Below are 24,603 nucleotides of genomic sequence, written 5' to 3' on the forward strand. Positions count from 1 at the left end.
CTGAGTGAGGTCATCCATCACCCCAGCTGTATATTTTTATGCATGGAAGTGAGCTTGTTTTCTTAATTTTCAGCCATCTTGTTGGAGGTTTGCTGCACTGTTTGCAATCCCGACGTTGCCCAAGCTAACAGATGGCCCCACATTTGACTCTAGAACTCCTTGGTGTATAATGGTACACAGAGGAGTTCATGGTCGACTACAAGGCGCCCAGTTGCTATGAGGCGTTTGTGCTCATGTGCTGTGTTCGGTTTTTGGCACGCAGGTCACTGTGCGTTATGGCCAAACATCTCGACTCCGGTCTCGTCTGTTCAAAAGACATTATTCCAGAAGTCTTGTGGTTTCTTTCAGATACAACTTTGCAAACGTAAGTCGTGTTGCTATTTTCATTTTAGAGAGAAGAGGCATTCTCTTGGCAATGCATCCAAACAAGCCAAACTTGTTCAGTCTTTTTCTAATTGTAATGTCATGAACTTTGACATTTCCTGTTGAATTGTTAAATGCTAACTGAGGCCTATAGAATGTGATATGTAGCTCTTGGATTTTTTGTAGTTTCTTTTTGCATTGGCTGGCTCTGGGGGGGATTTGCAGGGATGTCCACTTCTGGGAATATTATGCCATTCTGATAACACACACCTTAATGCTGCAGACTTGGAGCAAACTGCCAAAACCTCTGCTTTTATAGAGTTAGTCACGCTTGCTGATGGTCAGTTAATCAAGTGCATTTGGTTAGCAGCACCAGGCTGCTCCTCTTAATTGCTATGAAGCAGTAAGGGTATAAAATACAGTGCAATTATAATATAAAATGACCCCACTAAGTCATTTTAATTGCTAAAAGATAAGAAGTATATATCATGTTGCTTTATTTCATGCACAAACAAGCAGCATTCACAGCTGAGTGTAAGGTCACACCATGTGACCACTGGCCAGTTCAAGTCGCTAATATTATTTGTCTTAATGAGAATGGTTTGAAATAATATGCACTCCTCCGCCCCTCGCCCTGTGACCCCACCTGCCTTTCACTCATCTGCCTTTTCTCTCACTTCGTTTTGCTGCCAGTTGCTTCCTGTTCATCCACTTCACTGTCTGACATGACTGGCCTTGAACTGAGCATGTGATCTCATTTTGCTCTGCCTGTAAATACTCTGACAGTTGAAGCCCCCACTGTGACACTGGATGGGAAGGTGAAGTTCTACACATAGCTGACATGCAGTAAAGTGCTGGGTCCAGTCCAGTCGTTGCCTAAAAACTTTTCAAAGAAAACTATTTTTGGATTTCAATATAATCAGACCTTTCACTGTCCATTGAGCTCGGCACTCTCTTCTTATTCCACAGGTTAGGACAAGCTTTTTCATCCACCGGTGACTAATTGCATCTGAAGAGCTGAGCAAGCACTATCAGTCTTCCTCAACATCCTATTTTAGGCGTCTTAGGATAACATCAAAGCATGACTGTTTCTATCTACTCGATAAAGCTGCTGTCTTCCCACAAGTTGGGAAAGGAGATGAGTGTGTTAGTATTGCAGGCGCCAACAACATGCTCTGGGTGACATACGAGCATAGGAGCATTACATCTGGCTTTTCTCAGATGGGGCTGAGATGTCCACACTTCACCAGACACCACTCAGTGAGTGCTGCTTGTCTAGGTCACCTGCACTGACATGCTGGTAGATATGACTGGTTACAGTTACTCTATGTGCAATAAAAAAAACAGGATTTTCCATGTCTAATCTCATTGACTCATTCATTTATCAGTCACTTCTAGTCTGAATTGACACCAGTGACAAGTGGTCTTATTTTAAGTTTCTTTTTACAGTTCAGTTTCCAGAAAAGAATTTACTGCCACCAGCTCATTTAAAATATCAGTGACTGTGGAGAATCATCTCTTTTGTTAGCAACACTTTGCAAGCCATTGGACACCTTGGCAACCAAATGATGTAAGTAGTGTTAAAAGTAAAATGTTTTCCTTTTCTTCCTTGAAGTAAGAGTTCTGGGCTGCCTCCATCATATTTTTCACTTCATAATGTGCTAAATGTTTACACTTAGTAACAGGTTAGCGCACCGGGCGGGTCACTTTAGCACCCAGAATCTGATTATGGCACCTGACTGTTGTAAGGCATGCAGGATGTGGTTAGGCATTGTTTTGCTAGGTGTGGCCTTTTTGTGAGAAAGAAGTCTGAATACTGATCAAAAATCTTTCAGTATTAATGAGGCCTTCACATATGTACTATGCACACTAATGTATCTTCACATGCTATCATGGATGCTTATACTAAAGTAAGCATATATTTAAAAAGAAAAAAAGAAAAGAAACATTTGGCCTGAAATGTAAACACAAAATATCAAATGGAAGTTCACCAGAGAAGAATAAGTTTAGTTTAAGGAATAGATAGCATTGTGCTTTCTTATCAACTGTATCATAGCGTTCTGCTATAGCTAGCAGCAGATTAGCTTAGCTACACCAACATGTAGCCACACATCTGAAAGCATATTGATTTGCTCTCCTGATATTTAGACTGTAGTATTGATATTTTAACCTTTTTTAGGACACATAACAAATAACACATATTAAATTTTCTTGGAAGCACCTCTAAGGCTTGATAGAGGCAGAGCTACTGCCGGTTGTTTCTTTGTTTTCTTTCTGTCTTTATGTTAAGCTAAGCCAGCGAGGTGCTGGCTAACCTGGAATAAACTCCATTACAGACACACACAGATAGCAAAAGACCTGATGGTCAAGCAGTCATTCCTGTTATACTTATTTGAAATCCACTTGTGTGGCTTCATACTGTTTGATCTTGGAGTGAGACACAAATCAGTCAGGAAGTGTATCTGGTATAAAAATCTGCTAAATCAAAACATGCAGACCTATTTGCCCTAGCAACCCCTTGTGAATAAGGGAGCAGCCAAAGTCCACTTGAAGTCTGCTGCCTGGGGCACATGCATAGCTGGTGCATTGTAATGTAAATTCTTGCACAGTTATAAAAAACAGACAGGGAGGCAAGCATCCGTACATAATCTTGCAACAATTATTTCTTTGGTTGTGAATTCTTCCTAAACCATCAGGAGTTGAACAACCTTAGTTGTATCAGATATTATGACACAATCACATTGCCTAGAAGTCAACAAGCATTTACGCACCCCAGTGCATAAATTTTAATTTTAATTTCACAGCCAGCAGCAAAAACAGGCCAAACAATTATGTAGCATGAGCGTATCCTTGTACATGTAAATTTAACAGCCTGAGAGAAAGACTCAAATCAATCTTCTCCATAAATCTTTGTGTTTGTGTGTTTATATGAGCATGTTGCTCTAGTGTACACGGGAATTATTATAGGAACTGTAGGAACCTTTAGAATACTGTATGGTTGACATCAGGCTGGATAACATCCAACGCAGCCTGTCCAGTAACATATAAATACATACACACTTAAAGAGGCACACGCTCAGGTAAACAACCCTCGTCAACCTCTCCAGCTGTCTTTCCAGGACACTTGACTTGCACACCTCATCTGTTTCCACAAACCACAAACGGTTCCAGCGGAAATACTCAGTTAAAGCGGTAAACAAGCGCTTCCTCTCAGGGATAAGTCATAGATGCAGAGGGCCCTGACGCTGGTGTCGTGATGCTTGGAACACGCCTACACTGACACAACTTTGAGGTCCGTCGCCGGGTTTTAATCACGCACGTCTCAGTGGCCAGAGACAAACAGTGAGAGTGCACCATTGTAATTTTGTGGCATCAATACACTTGAATCACTCCCAGACAGTTTTATCCCCTCAAGGAGCAGAAACAGAAGCAAACAGTCATAGGAGATCAAAGTGAAGAGTAATGAAAGACAAGAGTTTGCCTGGCAAATATACAATGAGACAGCCCTCTTAGTCACATCTGCATGTGAAAGGTAATGCTGACAAATGATTTTTGTCTCACTAAAGGATTTGATGACGACTCCTCTCACATCCCATTAATTATGATCAGCCGACACTGTGGCAAAAGTCATTTTACTGTTAGTCAATAAGCGCTCTGTGTCACTGGCATTACTGAGATAAATACAGCTGCTGGGAGGGAGGGGGTATAGTAGGATACATAAACAGGATGCATTCAAGATATTTGACTGGTGTTAAGTTAAGGATGTGGATATACATTGGACAGTTTCTAGGCCTTCAGCGCGACATGGGGCCCCTCTTACATAACAGTGTAGCTGACACTGTAGACTTTAAGTAGACTGTAAATAAAAAAGAGACTAATGGCAGGAATATCCGTGAACGACCGGCACTGGCTACAGCGAGGAGCTAGCAAAGCAGCACAAAAGAGGAATCCTATTATTATTTCATCATTTTCACACATTTTAGACATTTTCAGTTCACAATACTCATTAAATACATTTCCCTACATGGAAAAAAGAAAAAAAAAAGTAGACTGTAGCAGTCAGATGCATGGCACTTATAAGGAATATTCAAATCCATTGATGCTTTTCCATTGTTTTGGTTTCAATACAAATTTAAACATGTTTGGCAAGATCGGACGCAGCAGAAATGAAACACAACCAAACCTACATCCATTTTAGTCGTAGTAGTAAGTAGTAGCTGGGACCTAGCCCAGCTGTCATGAGTACACCCTGGACAGATTGCCAGTCTATCACAGGGCTAACATAGAGACAGGATGCCATCCACACCTATGACCAACTTAGAATTGCCAGTTAAGCTAACATGTATATTTCTGAGTGTGAGGGGGAACCTGGAGAACATGCGGACTCCACCCCGTCACATATTCAGAGCCTGGTGTTCATATGTTGACAGGGACTGGAAAAAATAATCTTACGAAACAATCTTTTCAAGCAACTGAACCAAAACCTCCAAGTAAGCACATTTTTTTGCTGTTTGTGCTGTCTGCAGCTCATAAACTCGCTGATGTATCACACAGATACACAAACACCTACACACGAGACTCTCTTATTACATTCAGAGCTGGAAGTGACCCACAGCGCTCGCCTTGTTCTGTCAGTCACTGTGAGGTCGACTCTCCCTGCCAAACAGCAGCTTGCACATCACTTTCCCTGCAGCCCTCCTGGTATCAGCACACTGAAGCCACTGGCCAGCAACTTCCTGACGCTGACGTTGTTGGTGTTCCATATCGCTCTGACTCATTAGAACCGTGCAGATTTCCCATGACATTTGTGTAACAGCCGAGCTGAGTGTCTTCTAAGTCCAGTTTACTGTGCTTTTAGGCAGTAAATGCTTCTGAAATGAAATAATATTGGGTTTATGTGTACACACGCCACACAATGGCTCATGGTGGCAGTTGTATAAATGTTTTGGTTCATGATTTTGCTTGAACAGCTTGTTATTCAGGATGTCAACTTCAAGTTCAGTTGGAGGGGGGCACCAAATTACGCACAGAGATTACCTTTCTCATTTTTAATGTCTTTAAACAGAAAAAAACCATCATTAAGTGACACCCTGCTGTAAAGAAAACAAGAGCGACTGCATGCTTCATACCTACAACTTGACGGCAACACCGCACCCCCTGCTGAGTACACATGAATGTCTGCCAACAATAACTCATGAGGGTGCCAAAAAACAAAAAAAACAAAACAAAAATCACATGCACTTTATGTACCACCCTGTTTTCACTCCAGATTGAACTGGACCACCCTGGTGCTTAAGTCTACTAACACTTCAAGTGTTCGCCATCAAATCATCGCAGGTACTCTGTAATAAGACGGCTTCCATTTCCCTTTGGGGAGCGATGTCTTTTTTATGACATGGAAACTAAACGCGTTACATAGTTGGAAAAGCCGTTTCGTGAATCTGGGTGGAAGAAAGGGGAAATACCGCCAAATGAGAGTTTGTTTAGTTAGCATGACAAAATTCCTTCCACTTCCTGAAATGAAAATAGCCACATCTGTAAAAGTTCATTTGAACCAAAACGATGATAATGAAGCATTTAAAACAAAAACAAAAAAAGATCTTTGTACACAAATACATAAACTGAAGAGAGTCACAGTGTGACACAAAGAAAAAAAGTAATTAAAACTGTTTTTAAGACAGGGTAAAGGTCTTTGGCAGAGGGAAATACATATGAAGATGGAAAATGTTGTAAATCGATCCACTAAAAAATAAAGTGCAGAAGCATATGGGGTGCTGGATGGAGCACAGGAAAAACTCTGAGTCGGTGTAGGTAGCAGATTTACAGGGTGGCATACAGTGGGACATATAAGTGAGCGCGTGCATCTAAATGCATGAATTTGCCTTTGTAGGCTGCCTTGATTCAACGACATGATTTTCCTGTGTTTTTCCTTACTTTCCCAATTTCAAAATGTCTTTCAAAAATACAAAAATAAAGCACCTTTATTGTACCACTTATACGCTAAAGGGCACAAATGCTTTCCACTGGGACGCTACTCTCTGTTTGTTAGCAGCCATGTTGTTTCTATCAATCCTGATAATTTTATACCTCAGCATAAATTTGGTTGGGATACAGTCGATGTTCTCGACTGTCTGTTTGAGCTGTCCAGTTATATAATACTAAGGCAAGTTCCTTATTCCAGCAGGGTTATTGCTGAGAGTATGTTACATTTTTTTTCTTTATATTATTATTATTAGTAGTAGTAGTAAGCTGCTAATGTATTAATATTATACTGTAATATTATAGATAAAGCTTCCCGGCAGTATATAATTACCAGCTATGGAGAGATTTTGTGTCAGCCAAATGTTATTACCACAGTTGCACAAAGGGGTAATAAATGGATGAAGTGACTGTATCAGTATACATACAGAAGTGATGATATTTTACATGATGTGCAGATAACTGCAGATAAGAATACAGGTGTGCCTTAAATCTATCCACGCCCTTTAGTGTGGCTTTGGCACCAAATGTTTTGAAAGAACCACCCAGAAGAAAGGGGAAACACCTCCACTGAGACAGTCTGTTTAATTCGAACAATAAAATCATTTCACTTCCTGAAATGAAAAACAAAACATGACTTTTGTAAAACTGATGGTTCATTTGAGTTGCCGCTGATTGTAAGACAACATAAAAAGACTCAATCAGCACTAATTCAGCATAAATAAAGGACAAAAATAAATAACAGACCCAAGACTCTGCTATAACTTCATAGTGATGCTACTAGAATACAATGTATTTATGATATTCTTTGATTTTCATGCAACAGCCTCCATCAGCCACAGAGCAACTTCGTTACATAGTCACCAATTGGCAATGCTAAAAAATGATAACTACAATGCCATTTGCCCTCTCCATTATTGATGGGTTTTAGGGGTCCAGACCTGCCTAAAAATGTGAATTGAGCCCTCTGAGCTGATTCTACAACCATTAATTAAATCAAGTCAGAAAGTTTGGTAATGAAAAAGTAAACACCCATGATGCCATAAAGCTGCGATGTAAGTTATTGCAGCACAAGCTGAAGTTAATTATTTGGTTAGCTGTAGTTTAGCGCTTCTGCAGCAATAGCAGTAACCAGCATGATGGAGAAGGGCACTGACGTTGGAACAGATGGCTCTGTGGAGGTTACAGTTTGGAAAGTACCTTGTATGTCGTTTTGGAGCTAAAAACAGGTCATTCATCTGGTTGTGCAACTACTCTATATGGACACACGTACTGGGCCACACCTCTTTCGAATTCAGATGTGCTCAGTCCCATTGCCACAGGTGTATAAAGCAATTCTGACTGCTTTTACAACATTTGTGCAAGAATAGGTCATTACAAAGATTTACTGAATTTTGTGTGATCAAGTATAAGTCATATCAGTAAAAAGTCAAAGCGTTAAGGTATCATAGCAGCTGTGAAGTTACAAGTGCTCTGGCGCATAGTGCAGAGTTGCATACCTCCTGTGGCATTAATATTAGCACAAAAGCTGTGCACCAAGAAATTTGTGGTATTCATAGGTTTCCAAGGAGAGGCAGTTCCTAAAAGTGTAATGTGTAGGTGGCCAAGAACTGTTGCTTTCTTGTGTGGCAAAAGAGCTAATTAAATTCATCTGACATTAAATATTTAAATATACAGTATATTATGCATTTAAAGGAGATCTGACGGTATTTCAGATGAGATACATGCTCTTTTCTGAGTATAATGAGAATACAGGTGTGCCTGAACGTTTTGGCTCGCCTTGCGATGTACCTTTAGCACAAAATGCTTTAAAAGAACCACCCACAAGACGTGGAAAACATCTGCAAAGAGTATGTTTGTTTAGATAGCATAATAAAATGCTTTCTGCTTCCTCAACTGAAAAGACAGGGGTGACGTCTGTAAATCACAAGTTAATTGATATGATTGCTAAAAAAAAGGACGGGACACACTGGAGAGATTATGTCTTATGTCTATGATGGATTGACAAAAGCAAGGTGTTGTGGGTGCACGTGCCACCCCATTGAAAAAATCCTGGAAACGTCCCTGATCCAGACCTCCTTTTCCTTTCCTTCACCCACAGAGAAGGTGGGAAGATTTGGTTGTTCTTACAGATAACACTGTTTTCTACTGCAGATACATTCACTGACATGTGGTTTTACATCACTTCTGTGTTCCCAGCTATATCACAGCAAACAGTAGCCTAGAGGCGGTCAAAAAATATTAGCTACTGCACGTTAGAGAGCCTCTCTTAGAATTTTTTTGTGAACCCGCAGAAGGTTATGCAATATTTTTAAGTAATCTTGTCTTATTTGGTGTGCACAGTCGATAAGGATTACCCTGCTCGCTCACTCACTCACTCTCCCTTATAATCCGCTGATGATGACGTTATACTGCAGTTCCTGGGCTTCAGATCTCGCGAGGTTACGGGAAACAATCCAGACGCGCTCTCTCTCTCTCTCTCTCTCTCTCACTCTCAGTTCCCCCTCCTCCCCAGCCCTCCCTTCCCACGCCCCACTGCGCTGTGGGATAGTGGCACTATAAAGTATATCCTCTCTCGGCGAAAGATAAGAAGCCCGAGACAGGAGGGGGATGAAGATGGCGGACGCCAAGCAGAAGCGGAATGAACAGTTAAAGCGATGGCTTGGCTCGGAAACGGACCAGGAGCCTCCTGTTTTGAAAAAGAAAAAGACGAAGGTGAAGTTCGATGATGGCGCCGTGTTTCTGGCCGCCTGTTCGAGCGGCGATACCGAGGAGGTGCTCCGAATGCTTGACCGGGGCGCTGACATCAACTACGCCAATGTAGACGGTCTCACCGCCCTCCACCAGGTTTGTGTTGGCCTGCCGTGTGTGTTTATGTCAGCAGCTGGTACCATTAGACATAAATATCGACTGGCTGCTAGCAAAAGCTTACCCTGGTACACCTGTCAAATGGAAGCCATTCTCATCCCGTTGTTTACCTACCTAGCATACTCGTCCTTCTCGAAGCAGAGAAGGGATGAACCCGTTGGCTTCCTCCTGAGGCTGTTTAATTGGTAAACCGCGCTAACTATGCATACACTTGCCTGAGTATAAGTGGCAAGAAGCAGCAAAGTCAAACACCTAATTTCCAGGGCTAATTCTACTTCATGCCTCCATAAACTAGCCTGAGTCTGTAGGTGCAGTCTAATTGCAGTACTGCTGCATTTTTCGGGTTGAAACATTGGCTCGGTTTTATGTTGTAAATGCAATCAAGCCAGACAAGCACCTAGTGTCTGTGTGGTCCATTGATTATTTTCGGATCCTACTTAGTGTGTTTGGAGCTTAATATAAATGATGTTCATGCAGAATGAACCCAGCAATAGATGGCTGCTACCTGGTTAGCAGTAAAAGTCGTTTTGTTGATAAACCCTCCCCGACTGTGGCTACTCTCTGGAGAGGAAGCAGAAGCTACCTCGCTAACTAGCTTCAGATACAACGTCATTCAGATACAGGCTAATGTTACGATTGCAAAACAATGATTGCTTGTCACTCTAACTTAAAAAATGCATCCCCTCATAAATATTGGGCATATTAGTTTAATTGCCAGGAAAGAGTGAATGGTAACAGCGCAGTATTAGCCCAGCGGATTGTCTGCTAACGTACTTTAGCATGCTAAGATAAATGTCGTTAGCTGTGTGGGGCTTTAGCTGAAGTTAATTCATTCATTAACTGACCGGAGAAACGGCGTCAGCGGTAAATTATGGGCCTCATAATTTTATGCTGTTTTGTGTATAGTTAATCGGAAACGGCTGTGTCGTTAGCGCTTTTGCTACACCGGGATGTTAGCCGTGCCAAGCTAGTCATTTGCCCGCTAACTGGGGTAGCTACTTTGACTAGCATCAGTACTTCCACAGCCGATAAACTGAAAATGGCACCTCATCTTGATGGGTTTTAGGCGGTATGAGGTAGTTTCAGTCCAAATGGGTTAAAAGCCTGATTTGAAAGCTTTATAAACCACCATGGATCCAGTGATGGAAGTGGGTTGCTTGTTGGTGCAGTAAGCTTACATAAAGTTGTGACCAGGTTAAGTCCAGTGAGGTGTGCAAAAGCTAGACTAGAATTAAAACTTAAATAACAAAGAACCTGATCGTGTAATTTATGAATTTGTTTCTGTTGCTTCAGATGTAGCTTTTACCATTAAACAAGTACACTTATTTTAAAAACAATAGGATTTAATAACATGTTTTTCAGTTTGTGCTTAATGGATCAAATGATTACGGGTATACTGTTAGCTTTTACAGTGACATTTTCATAAAGAAATCTTGCTTATTTTGTACCAAGAACATTGCAGTTAAGTGTTTTACTATTTGGTGGAAATAAGCAGGGTGAAGGGTTTGGGGGATTTCCCCTTTCTGGACTGCATGTTTCTGCCTCTGATAAATAATTTGTCATTCCCACTGGAAAATAAACTTTTATCCCCCCCCCCTTTCCAGGATTTTTGCAGTGTCTTGAAACAGTCAACAGTGCAAACATCAGTCCAATCAGAAACTGATCTCACTTTCAGTGCTTGTGAGGCTGCTGGGGTGAGATGATCAGGATCTATTCCATTCCAGCTTTTCATTAAGCCAAACTGTAACGTTGGATCTCTGGGTCCAGAGAGTTGCAGAAAAACCTCAGAAATATTGTGTGCCAACCAGTTGCCTCTGTGTTGACATCTGAGGTCTCTCCAAAGGTGATTTGTGCAGCTTCTTCTTTTCTTCTTTCTTCTTGTTGAGTTGCGGCTCGGCACCAGGACTGTTCTCTGCAACATCCTGCAGTCGTTTGTCGCCTTTTGCATGATGGCGCAGCTGCTGTGATAGGCTGATGGAGAGGGGTAGAAGCATTTTGTTTAAAAAGATCAACCTTAACCTGATCTTCGTTCACAAGTTAGAACATGCTGTCGAACATATTACAGAGTCAGATAATTTCCACATATTTATTAACACTCAAACTGGAAAGTGTGCTGCTGATCTCAGAAAATGAAGTCTCCTTCCCTTTACAGAGACTTTATGGATTCGGGTAAAAGAGGGTGATGTGTTTTACATTTGGGGTTATTTCAAATTAATCATTAAAGCTATGAAGCTAACATCCTCTGAAGAGGGAAACGGTGGTTGCCCCTCTATATATTTTTTTTATTTTTCTCTCCCTGCATATTGCATCCTGGATATCAGTATTTTAATTTGAAGAAATAAAGGATAATGCTGGTGGAAACGAGCATTTGTTTATCTTGTTTGCACTAGTGTGGATAGTGTTTACATGATGTAAGGATGTACAAAACTATTCACATTAAATGTTTTATACTTGCATAGATCTCCTGTGATGTCACTTCATTACTCATGTCCACATGTCTCGTCTTAGTAATTATGAGCACTGCTTTATGCACCACCTTGCTCCCATGGTGTGTTTGTTCTCCAAGACTTACGCCACTGCACAGATTAAAAGTTTTAAAAGCAGGTTTTAAGGCATGGGTCATCAGCTTTATCCGTATGTGATTTCATGTATGTGAATAGTTTTTTTTTGCATTAATTAATCCTGCTGGTAAATTAACCTTTCTTCAAGCTCGTAGTCTGCTTTAATGAAATCTGGAATTAGCATGAGCCCCTCCATGCAAACTCATTGGGTGGAAACGTTGCCTTTTTTTGGGCTGATGTCCAGAGATGAGCTTGAGTGAGGAAAGAATTTGAAGTGCCGCTCTCCGGACATAACCATCTCTGGAGACGAGGGGCTGCTCTGTGTGTGTGTTAAAGGCCATGTGATCTCTAGGTTTGGTGTTTTACCGAGGGGTGATGGAGGGATTTGTGATTAAAGGGTGAATCCCAGGTTAAACTGCTGTTAATTTTCTTGAAGATGAGCTGAACAGTCAGTAGCCTCTTTTGTCTTAATGTCTTTGTGTGGCTTTTCTTGTTGAATTTTAGACAGACCAAAAAAAAAAATCCCTCCAGAGAATATCTATCCTGGTGAATGAGTGACCTCTATCTTTGTTATGAAATGTGCCATGTTGCTGCATGAGGACTCGATCACTGGTGACCGGTGCAGCCAACACAAGTTCCTCTAACTGGGTTTCAGTAGATGATACTAAGTTTGGGTATGACTCAGTCTGTAGCTTTGCTTTGTAGTTCAGCTCTAGTATAATCCCACATTTAGGCAAGAGGTCGTCTCTGTGAGTCATGAACCGTCATGAACCTTGTTTCTTTAAAAATGACCTGTTGCTGATGAACCTGTAAACACGTCAATGTCTTTTTGCAGACCTCTTAAGGCGTGTGTAAGGTGATGCTTGACCAGTGATGACGATGATCAATGATGTCACTATGACTGTGTACAAGCAAGAGCACCAAGGTGAAAAGTCACACTGTTGCCAGGCTCAGTCCAGTGGACTTTGAAGTTCAGTTGTAACACAAACATAAGGACCAACGTCACATATTTTATTCTCACAAACCTCAAATATGCACATTTTGCAAGATTTAAAAATATTTATGCAACGCTTATTGCGATTACCATGCTGGAGAAAGCGATATACCACCTCATGCAGATGTAAACAAATGGAGACTTTGTTGCAACAGCTTGCTGGGGTGTTGGCAATGCTTTGCACTGGAAAACAAAACAAAATAAGAAGCCTGACTGAATTTGAGAAAATGGTTGCTGAGACAAGACCAGCATGGGTTGTTGTTCTTCAGTGAGAACTCAGTAGTATTTCTAAATACTAGTGTTCTAGATAACATTAGCCTTAAGGGCTAGAGTGTCAGTGATACTTGCTGTGCTACTTGAAGTGTATAGGCATTAGCTTCATTTGAGGTTCATTCATTCACTCTTCCTGAAGACACAATCGTAAACCTAAATATCAGACATGCTTGATATTATTTGGGTAACTCTTCTGAGTCTTTGAGTTGTTCCAGAGATTTAAGACTGGTTCTTCAATTTCTCACATTGTCAATATTTTTGTCCTGTTTCACCTCAAGGACCTTGGTGGGTACAGATATTTAGCACTCTAGTCTAAGCCGCTATTAGAGAAACTTTAGTATTTCGATAGTGAACTAGGGATCCCTTGGACAAGCAGAGATTCCAGATCACATTGGCTAAACTCGTCCCAGAGCTGTCGCATTCCAAGTCCTGTCGTTCTAGCCCGTGCATTCCTCACATGACGGCCGCTGGAAACCATAGCAAAGAGGGAGCAGAGAAGACATTCCTCAGCTGTCACCTAAACCCCTCCCCTTCAGTCATTCCCTCTCTGGCTTGACTTTCCCTATACAATGCCAAAGCCCAGCTGACTGTTCCTCACTGAGCTCCACCGAAGCAATTAGAGTGGAGGGGCTTGTCGCTTCACACAAGAAAATCTACCCACTGACCTACACCTGAACTTTTTCTTTAGCGCTCAGGGTCTCTGATCCCCCCCTCCCTAAGACCGAGGTGACAGGATTCAGCTCAGCTTAACATGTGAGAGCTGGACACTACAATGCCCATGCTCTGTTGACATTACACACCCTCATTATTGCCCTAAAGTCTATGAACATTATCTTGCCTCGTCTCCATGACGACTCGAGGGTTGCTAGTCACTTGTGTTGGTGGATTTGCATGGACAGAGTGGGAGTTGCATAACAGACTGAACAGAGAGAGACTCTCTGGCGGTGCTTAGCAGTTTGGAATAGTCAGGCTCATGGATCTGTAATGGAACAGTTTCAGACTATGTAGTGGAAGATGATGATAATGTGAGGTGGCTGCATTTCTTTTCATCCAGAGCAGCATCAGTCATTTTAACACATTACATAATTGCCGTGGATCTCGCTGCAGTCTCAAACATGAGATTCTCAGCTGTGCCTGAGGCTTGCAGTTGGCCAATGAGAGGAGGACAAAAAATGCCTTTGATACATTGCTGTCCTCCTGATAAACACAGCATGTTAATCTGTTATAGAACCTAGGCCTTCTGTCTTTTTGGAAGAAGAAGGGACACCCCGTCATCTCATTTGGAGAGGTCTAGGATGACATAATCTAAATATCTGGGCCCACAGTTGACTTGTTTTTCTGTAGACTGTTTTTGACTCAAATTTATTTTAAAAATGTGCTGATTTGGCTCTGATGCCGTCCCCATTCTCTGGTCTGATGTCCTACCTGCACAACTTTGCACATCACAACTGAAAGCTTATCTGCATCAAGCACAGAGTAGCGCATTCAGTCTCAAGCACCTATCGTGAGCTAGTGGAGCTATGCTGCTATTGTTAAAGGTGCAATAAACATCATAGTCTTCTTGTTGAACTTCCATATCTAAGACAGTAGCTTCATTTCTGACAAGCATGCATAGTTTACCTGTTACACAAAAATGCCCAAATAATGCACTTTTTAAATGGGAAATCTATATTGGTTATTGGTCTACTTGATTCCTGATTGTGTATCAGGCCTGTAGAAACCTTAAATGTCAATTTCTGCATTAAAGATCTTCCCTTTTCTGGTAGTCCACACGATAAAGGTCCAGACTAGTGACTTACTAAGAGGCTCGTAATCCTCAAATAAGCCCAGCTAGATGATCTGCCTGCATAATAACCTCCAGATCTGATGGCTGTTAGATAAAGACTACCTAGGATTACATATTTTGGTGATAAGCTGGAATGCACAGTGCTGTGAGTACTTAAGCATATTGTGGGGTTTTGGAGGGGCTGTATAGCGTGTGGTCTAAAAGCTTTAGGAAAATAAGCACAGATGACAAAGCAAAACCTTTGCATGTAATTTTAAGTAGGAAGTCTGTTAAGATTTGGTACAGTATGTGAAGCGTTTCAAATGCATCGACAGATACCTGGTCATCAAAAGCAACACGACTGGGGTCCTTTTGAGTGCTAGGGATATCGTTTGCTTTTAGGTAGCTTTAGAGTGTGCTAATATTTCTTGACTGGTTAAAAACCTAGCCTTCAGTGTGATTTGAATATTAAAGACAACAATCAAAATTACTTAAGTCCAACTGTTTGATAATTAATTCATTAATTTGTTGTGTGCGACAGATGGCCTTGGGATATACAGGAAGCAGGATCTTGTGAGTGCAGGGTTTGCGTGTGGCATGTAACAATACATGGCACAAAGGGACTTTGATGTGTATAGGGGATGCTTGTTTGCTTAAACTCATTCACAAAACTAGTTCTAGCTAAAGAGTTACTGGGGTAATGAGAATATCATAAATAAACCCCATTCTAGAATGCTAGCTTAATTAAACGTGTGTGTGTGTGTGTACACGCCACAGTATTTAGGCTGAAACAGGTTCTTCATACCCAGCAGTTGCAGACCATTTTACAAGTCTGCTTTCAGATCACTTTTCTTGTAAAAGGTTGCACGGGGCTTTGAGGTTCTTTGTTATGGTTTAAGGGCAGACTGGCAGGAGCTGCATAATCACTCATGCATTTCTAACATGATGCTGAATACATTACGTTTTAATTTAATAATTCATGGACATGAATGTAGACAGTCTAGTTTTATTGTTCTTTGTTCAGCCCAAACAGTCTTCAGACTGCCATTTTTGAATATGTTTGACTGTGTCTTGTTGTTCCTAATCTTCATTCCTAATTGCTGCTCACTATAAGAGTTATATTTGTGTATAATTTCTAATTATACATCGCTGTTTAATATTTCAGAACCTGGTCTAAAATCAAACAAGAAAAACCCACTGTACAGACCACATGAAAGACCGTATACTCTTATTTAGCCTCTGATTGCCATTTTGCGTAAATTTGATAAATGATTGTCTTCTCTGACAGCATTGCAGTCTTAGAAAGCCGACAAAATATAATTGCATCATTAAGTTATTAACTACGTAAAGCAAAACAGGGACTGTGGGAGTAAACTGTAGCCACTCTTTGAATCAAAGAGATTACAAGAATTAGTGTGGTGCCTGACCACAATGAAAGGTGTTGAACTTTATAATACTGTATGTTCGCAGGTGAGAAATCTCAATTTAACCTTTGACATAGAACTGCAAGTATAAAACTGAATTCCACTCTGGAATGAATCACTGCAGCACCATTGTAACGACAGCCTACTTGATGAATGTGAGTGTATATTGGAGTCCTGCAACGTATTTTACTTGCGTATAATTGGCAGGTCTCTCCTTGTCAAGCTGGCCCTCCTTGCTGTTTCATTCAGCTTTTTTACCAACCCCATAATCATCAGCAGGAAGTCCCTGTGGTGTTTGCACGCCAACACTTTGCAACACGCCAGGTCATCTGCTGATTGTGACATGTCTATGATACTTCCGTGTACACTGTGTTGAGATAACATGTCTGGCTTAAAACTAAATGTCATGAATTGACATGAAAAGTATTTGTAGTTAATGAATATATCAAGTCAGAGTAGATGTTTGCTTGTAATCGGTGATGTAGGGTTGCTCGAGTATGGCAAAAACTGTGTTGTCAATCTTGATTCATTTGTTAAACTTGACTTGTCTTTCTGCAGGGGATAAATAAGGGGGTAATGGAGGGAGGCAGGGGGTTGTCAGGTAGGGAGTTGGGCCCAGACTAGCTTGTGCTTTTTTTTTTTTTTTTTAATTTTTTTTTTTAATATTACCATAAAGCTCACTTGCGAAGACAACCGGCGACTCTAGGAGATGAAAAGCAGCTGCCAGCAACTGTTAATGATCCTTTCCACAGGTTCATGTATGGAAAGCTTTTATGGCTTTTATTTCCACATGGATTTTCTTGACCATGGATGGATTGATCTTCTTGACGCTCTTTCCATTTGGACTTTCAGTACAGTGGCGAAAGCATCTTGCTATAAAGAGAAGAGGTGTGCTTTCTTTAAAACAAAAGAAAAAATGAGAGCTTTGTAGCAAAAACGAAGGCTAAAAAGTAACCGTTTTATCCTGGTTATCTTGTTTTCATGTTCGTTGAAGACCAACATTGTAACCTAAATGAAAATCTAATAAGGCATTACCTCATTGAGTTTGCATGAAACTGTTTGGCCTTTATAAGAAGGAACTGTAGGGCAGATGATTTTTTTTTTTGTGTGTGTGGTAGAGCAGGGCGATATGGCCAAAAATATTTATCACGATATATATTTGAAAATTTGCGATAACGATATAACTGACGATATAATTGATGTGAGACAAAATACAACTCCACAACTTTACTAGCGCAAAAAAAAAAAAACCCATCCATTTTTTTCTCTTATAAAAAAAAACAGCTGCTTGTTTATGCATTAAAGCTATATAAAAAATTTAACAGTGCAAATGTAAATTCCTTGCTGAAAGTTTAACCAAAAGGCATTTCCAGTAGAAATGGGCTGACATATCTTGAGGATAACCATGTATAATATCCACTGAAGTTAAAAAGAGGTGCTTTGCAACATTAAACTGCAGTGTGCCAAGAAAAAAGAAGCCAGATATGTATTTTTCGGACCATAAGGTGCACGGGATTATAAGGCGCATAAGGAGAAACAAAGCAGTCAGATAAATCAAACTTTACTCAACTCATTCTTCTTGCTTCCTCCACTTCTGTACCATTGATTCATTAATGCTGTATTCTATCACAGCTGCTCTATTCCCATGTTGTTGCAATATATTAATGACTAACCCTCATATTGTGGATGGATTATCTCAGTTGTTCTCCTGACTGAAGTTTGGTCCGTTTACAGCATCCTGCCAGCCGATTGCATTTGTCCCTAACCACCAGGAACCCTCACGTTAACTTTTATCGAGTGGAAAAGTGTTAGCGTTCATCCTCCAGCTTCACTGTTTATGTTATGCTAACATAGCTGTGTCGCTAGCGATCACGTAACACATCATTATATACCACCTAGCCCAACTTCAGTAACCCTACAAACGTTGGAAGTGATAGCAGAGCAGTACGTTTGAATTTTTTCAGAAATCTCTCAGTCAGAACATGCTATATCATGCTTAGGTAACTAGCGAAACTAGCGAGCTAACTTCCGCTAGCTTCCTGCTAACTTCTAACTCCGTTAAATGTAATAAATTCTGTTTTCATGGATGCCTGGATGTTAAACACCTGGTAAAGCAGCAATGCTGATCGTTTTATTAAAGATGAAAGAATTTAGACAGTTTTTAGCTCTCAGTGATGCTGTGTGTTCGTTTGACTTTGGGACCTGAAGGGGACGGAGTTTAGGACCAAGATTACTCCCAGATTTACGAGCACCTTAGTCCGACAAATACGGCAATAACGACGGCCTGCTTGCATGTTCTACAAAAAAATGTGCTTTGTTGTGTATCTGACAAACGCCAAACCAGTTCCACATCACTGAAGTTGCACCATTTTTACAAACCAATTCTGTTTCATCCGTTTCACTCAACAATCGGCCGTGCGCGTATGAAAACAAAGGCACTGCGCATGCGCGTTTTACCCATATTCTATCGCGATATTTCATTTTCTTATCGTTGCCTAACATTGTACCGGTATTACCGTGAATGGTATAAAATGGCCCAGCCCTAGTGTGTGGGTTTGACACTGCTGGGATGAGATGCCGGAGACCTCCCCGCCATAGGACCTGAAACAGAGGGACTTTGCTTTCGTTGAGCATCGCTGCAGGTTGCAACTGGTTCACCTGGGGTCGTAACTCTGCTGGATCGAATTCCTCAGCAGAGTAAACCTGCTGCCATGTATGAGGATTGCTGCCGTGACCTTGCCCAAAAGTGCATTTCGTGTCAAACAAAACATTTTATGTCACACTTAAGTTTTCAGCCAGTTGTAATTATTGCATTGCTGAAAGCTGGCAGCACTGCTCTATAACAATGTAGGAAAATGAGATGCTGATCTCAAACCAGAGGTTGCTATTTTTACCAGCCTGCTTTTTCTAAGTGTTTTGATGAGGTCAGTGTTGCACTTTCTTTGATGGTTATTTAGCACCCTTAAAATTAGACCACATCTCCTTCACTGTATCATGAAACCGTTTGAGAGGTTGATGATAAATAAAATGCAAGCTCAACTGCAGAACTGGTAAAGGATTTCGTCAGGTGCTTTAACAGATTAATGACCGCCACTTGCTTTTCTGTCTGCCCCCACTTTTTCAAGATGTGTATAGTATTTAGCTGCTGTGAAATGTTTTTGAGATGACTTCAGCTTGTGGTGTTGTGTTTTTTTTCTTCTTTTTTTTCCCACCCTGTGGCATATAGTGCTCGTTTTCTACTTAAGCCAGGTGGTCTTGGAGTGATCCCGCTGTTGTTTGCTTGGCGGCAGGCACACGTCTCACGCTGAGTGTTTTTTATGAGCTGTTTTTGAAGTGAAAACACCTGGACTCAGACACTATGAATTCCTCATTGTCTTACAGAACAGCGAGTACAATTAAGGCAGAGGCTGCATGTCCATTTGTTGTCTGTAAGGGTGAGGTTACATTCTTTCCATTTAGTCTCAAAATGGCTGCATCTTCAGCTAACAAAGGGAAAACAACCATTGGCCCATTAGACTGCACCTGACTTTGACATGCCATCCTTGTGCTTTTATTTGGCACAATTATTACTCATTGTTGCTTCCAGGTATTATATAAAAACATATTTCATGTCCACTAAATAGTCAAAGTTGCTGCCTTCACTTGTGTGCAGAAATGCTACTCTTTGTAACTGATTCATATTTTCTTAATGTATGACAACAGCTGTTTAGCATCTAGAAAGCAGCAACCTCCCTGTTTTCTGATTGGAAGCTGTAAACAAACATGTTGGAAAGTAAGGCCGATTATAGCCGAACTAATAGGCGTGCTTCTGCCTTAGTTATAAAGAGTTGTGTGTCTGCTGTGTCAGCTGGCATATAACCCCTCCATTGGAGAAATGACTACATCCTGCACAGGTGTGTGGACATTAACCCATGCTCAGCAGAATATCTAATATCATGTGACTTCAGTGCTATATGCACATTAGTTCACCTGCATTATTACAATTTGACTATTGATGAATGTGATTTAATGGATTCAAAAATTGACAAAACACACACAAAGTTGAACTGACAGTCTTAAATGTAACTCCATTAAGACGCCAACTCCATTAGGCTAAATTTTGGATGCTTTTTAATAAGACTGCTATTCTCAAACTTAAGAACCTGCGGACGGGCTCAAGAGCTCCTTTAATCGTAACACTGATGATCACAAAACTTTTTTTTTTTTTCTCTTTTGCATTTTCATTCATCTTAAACTCTGGAACTCACTGGACCTTAGAAATAGGTTATCAGAAATTAAACTTGGAGAATATATTGATTAAGTGTAACTGTACTCCTTTATACTTGAGTGACATTGATTTTTCTTGTTAATGCTGATCCATGTGGCCATGAGATAGACTGAACCTGCTGTTTGCTGTGTTCTTGTGAATCAGCCCATGCAGGCCATACTTTTCCTGCAGCTAAATGTCAGTGACAGTAAATGGGCCTGGACCTTGAGAGTCTAAGTGCTTTGGCTAGTAATGTAATAGTGATTCAAGATACGAGTATAGGCCCTGTGTATGCTCAGAGCTCATGCTTTGTTTTGGCGTATTTCTTTCATGTTCTTCTTTTGTCCCCCTGAAAACAAGAATTAATGTTGTGCCTGGTAAAGAAAAATGAATTGACTTTTACTGATGCAAAATACTAAATGTTGGTAAACATGTAGCAGGATTAAATGTAATCTCCCCCATTGTTTTAAACTCCTTTTGTTAAAGTATTTGTTTAAAAATTAATTTCACTTGATGATGATGATGATGATGCAAGTGAGGGTGATACTTTGAAGTCACAAAAGTCATGCTAGCTTAACAAAAAGCCTGATTATAAAATAAGATTTGGTAAAACTTAATTAGTGCCTTCAAACTCAATTTTATTTCCTTGTTTTATGGAGCATAAATGTGAGGTCACTAAGTCCAGTCAAGCTGTGACGTTAATAGACTGTAAAATTAATAATTAATGACCCAAAACCACTCAAGCTGCTGTGTAGGGAACCAACAATTTATTACGTTTTGGCACTAAGAGCCAATAATTTCATGATCCTCAGTATAAACATCCTGGGTATTTTTAAGAGATCATGTTCATTTGAAAAAATGTATTGCCTTTATTTTGATGGTAAAGACCTCTATGCAGTTATTTTAAATTGTCCACTAAATGCTCACATGTTGCGTGATTAAATGTTTTCTGTATTTAGTGACAGTGCGTAGTGTTGTCACACGTTTATCAGCAGCATGGGATGCATGTTTAACGAAGCTTCTCACTAACTATTAATCATTAATATGGCGATGTTTAAGTTAAAATTAGCATTCCTGTCCTGTTGATCTTTTTGTGTTAGAAAGAGAGTAAAAATGGATGCATCCGTTCTCTTAGAGGTGGTGATGGTCAGAGGGATCTGGGTGTTGGAGATTTCAGGCCAGAGAGGAACAGGAAGTGGCTGTTTATTTTTCTCATTTCCTCTTTGAGGCTCCACTAGTGAGCTTGCTCCTTCCACTCCCTGTGCTTTTATCACTGACACCAGCCCATAACACAGACATATGTGCAAACATGTACACTGCTATATACACTATCATAGTTCACAATTTCACTTACAACATGTTCTCAAATAGTTTCATAGATGACTGAAGGCTTTGTTGGATCTGTGTATCAGTTTGCAATTTGGGACTCACTTGAGCGTAGATTATATAAGAAGAAGGCACTGAAAGAATCTTCAGTAGAAATCCATGTCTCAGTAGAGCCAACAGGAAAACACATTAGCCACTGTTGCACTGTGCATGTGCACAGTAGAGGTTTACTGGAGTTTCAGCTTTGCAGTGGTGGATGTTTCTCTCTATTCGTTGTCATAAAAAGATAGGTGGATTTTTTTTTTTTTCTTTCTTTTTTTCCCCCCCCTTTCCTGGCTTGTATCCATAATGTGACTAGCATGACTTTTGCTCAGTGCTCCTATGGGATAAGCAGAAATGCTGTTTGTGATGCCTGTAAGATCTTTTTTTTTTTAAGGGCGCTCACCAAAACCTTTCAACCAGTTTTTAAATCAGATTTCATTGGAGAGGCTATACATGTACTTATTATGTGAGTTATCACTGAATTGCACTGAGGTGCAAGAGTTGCTTCTAGAAGGGCTTTTCCACTTTATGAACGTTTTCTTGTGTACTTCAGTTCACTTTTTTGTATCTTCAATAATCAAAAATAAAACTACCCACATAATATTTGACTATATTTAGCTCATTTTGAGCCACTCCACTATAAATTTAGTCTTATCTGTGTAATTGTGTAGTAGCTATTTTCTTTTTACTGTTACTCTGGTGAGCCATATTTATACAAATAGATTAAATGCCTACCAGGCAGATGTACCCTTTCCATTTAACCTCTTAGGTTTGGAGCTTGTTGGCGTGAAGGATGACAAAGGACCATTACATGGAAGGGTGGTAATGTGGTTCAGTGCCTCTTCAGTCAACTGGGCAGTCTGTGGAGAAGCATCCACATAAAGGCTCTATTATATGGAAATATCAACAGAGGTCGCATCTCTCCATGGCTATCTGACCTCTACCTCTCCTCTCCCGTTGCCCCCTCTCGCCTTTAGACCCCTGACATGGAAACAAACTTGGCTCTCAAGTGAGGCTATTGTTTAGGCTTCTGAGCAAAAGCCCAGGCGATGCATACAGTTAGAATCTTGCAGGCATTTTTCCCCCTCTTCCACAATCCTGGTCTCTTTCCATGGGAATCCCAGGGCCATATATGGTTGTCCTCAGTAGCAGCAGCAGTTAGAGCACTGAAGGCAAGTGTGTGTGTGTGTGGTGTAGTCTAGTTACAGCTCCCGACAGAGCTCATCTGGTGTAGGGACCCAGCTGGTCGCCCTGCAGCGCTTCAGCCCTCCCCCTTGAACCCTCTGGCCTCCTGAACCCTGCCAATAGCACAGGAGCTGAAAGCTCTTTGTCTCAGACGTAAATACACACTGACATAAACACACACTTTCACATGTATACCGCCGTATTAAATAAAATGTCCTACTCCAGTTTTCCCTAAAAACACATATAATCTCTTTCTTTTGCTCTCCGGTGTGTTTAATTTTTAAAATTCATCCCAACTCTTTGTCTGGGTTGATGCATGTTACTCTGTCCCGCTGTCTCTGTCTCACACACACACACAAATGCAAATGCAGACACATAGGGCTCTCATACTTACATGCAGGCGGTAAGAAGGAATTCCTTTTGTGGAAGTGGTTGTGCGCCTCTGAGCTGGTGACGTAGCCCATGAGGAGTGGCCAGAGCGCTGATGCCTGAACCCTCAAGGCTAGGAGTATTACTTATCTGGGAATTTCTCTACTGGTATGTTAGTCCAGGGCCTTGCTGCGTACTGGCTAGGTGGTAGCAGAGAGAAGTTGTGCTGTTCAAGGGGGAGGGAGAGGAGTAAAGTAAGGAAGGCAGGCTTTGAGCTCCAGCTGAAGCTACTTTACTGTACATAGTGTTGCTTTATATAGGAGAAAGCTGATCTTTCCCTAATCAAGAAAGGAATGATATATTATTAAGCTTTTATTGTTTCCATGACTTTAACACAAATTTTGAAAGCTATCAGGGCTCTTTCTCACCTGATTTTTTTTTTTTTTTTTTTTTTTTTTTTTTTTTTTTTTTTTTTTTTTGTAAATTTTGCTTTTTAAAGCGTGTCCTAGTGAGAGTGACTGAAGCCTTTTGTGGACTAAACCTTTTACAGAGTTACCCAACAATCAGCATAATAATCTTCTGTTTTACTGCTGTTGCAGTTCTTATTAGCAGGAAAAAAGCAAATAGGGAAAAGTCCCTATGAAAACTGGCTGCAAGGTGTGACTTATCCTGAGCAATCTGGACATTGTTCCTAAACAGATATGCCACTGTTGAGTTGTGAAACACACTGCCATCGGCAAATAAAGGAATAGTTCTCCCTTATATGCATGGCTAGATCAGTGTCTGATTATAGTAAAATGATCCCTTCATGGATCATATGTATTCATATTAAATTTAAAATTATGCTCATGGCAACATTATTTCATATCTTAACTGAGTGTGGATATCGGGTAATAGAGGCCTTACATTATGTCCTTAAGTGCTAATTACATGATAATGCTCCTATAACAAGCAACTAAACAGCTAAGCAGTAATGGACAATCATACCAAGTGAATGTTATTGTTTGCATATTAACATCTACTGCAAATTTGTTTAATTATCACCCTGTAACCCATCTATAAAGATGTGGCAGGACTAGTCAGTAGTACAAGTGATTCAGATGTACTGCAAGTTTTCATGAAGCATTTGGGACTTGCATGCTGTGTATTGCATGTGATTGCATACAGCAGTCCATAAGCACTGTGTGATTAGGTGATGCCAACATATG

General features: G+C 40.6%; 1 protein-coding gene across 11 annotated transcripts in view; it reads left to right on the plus strand.

Annotated features, from left to right (window-relative positions):
• The first annotated feature begins 8,840 nt into the window (after window positions 1–8,840).
• The window catches only part of ppp1r12a (protein phosphatase 1, regulatory subunit 12A), a 59,459-nt gene continuing 43,696 nt past the window's right edge, over window positions 8,841–24,603 (plus strand). For 5 of the 11 annotated variants that reach the window (XM_025899613.1, XM_025899614.1, XM_025899608.1 and 2 more), the window contains exon 1: window positions 8,841–9,189. In XM_025899613.1, the coding sequence (XP_025755398.1) occupies window positions 8,953–9,189 (237 nt within the window). In that variant the 5' untranslated portion in view covers window positions 8,841–8,952. The remainder of the gene's footprint in view (window positions 9,190–24,603) is intronic. The other 6 variants (XM_025899612.1, XM_013275636.3, XM_025899607.1 and 3 more) reach the window with 2 other exon arrangements.

The sequence above is a fragment of the Oreochromis niloticus genome, linkage group LG17, assembly GCF_001858045.2.
Source record: "Oreochromis niloticus isolate F11D_XX linkage group LG17, O_niloticus_UMD_NMBU, whole genome shotgun sequence".
Taxonomy (NCBI): domain Eukaryota; kingdom Metazoa; phylum Chordata; class Actinopteri; order Cichliformes; family Cichlidae; genus Oreochromis; species Oreochromis niloticus.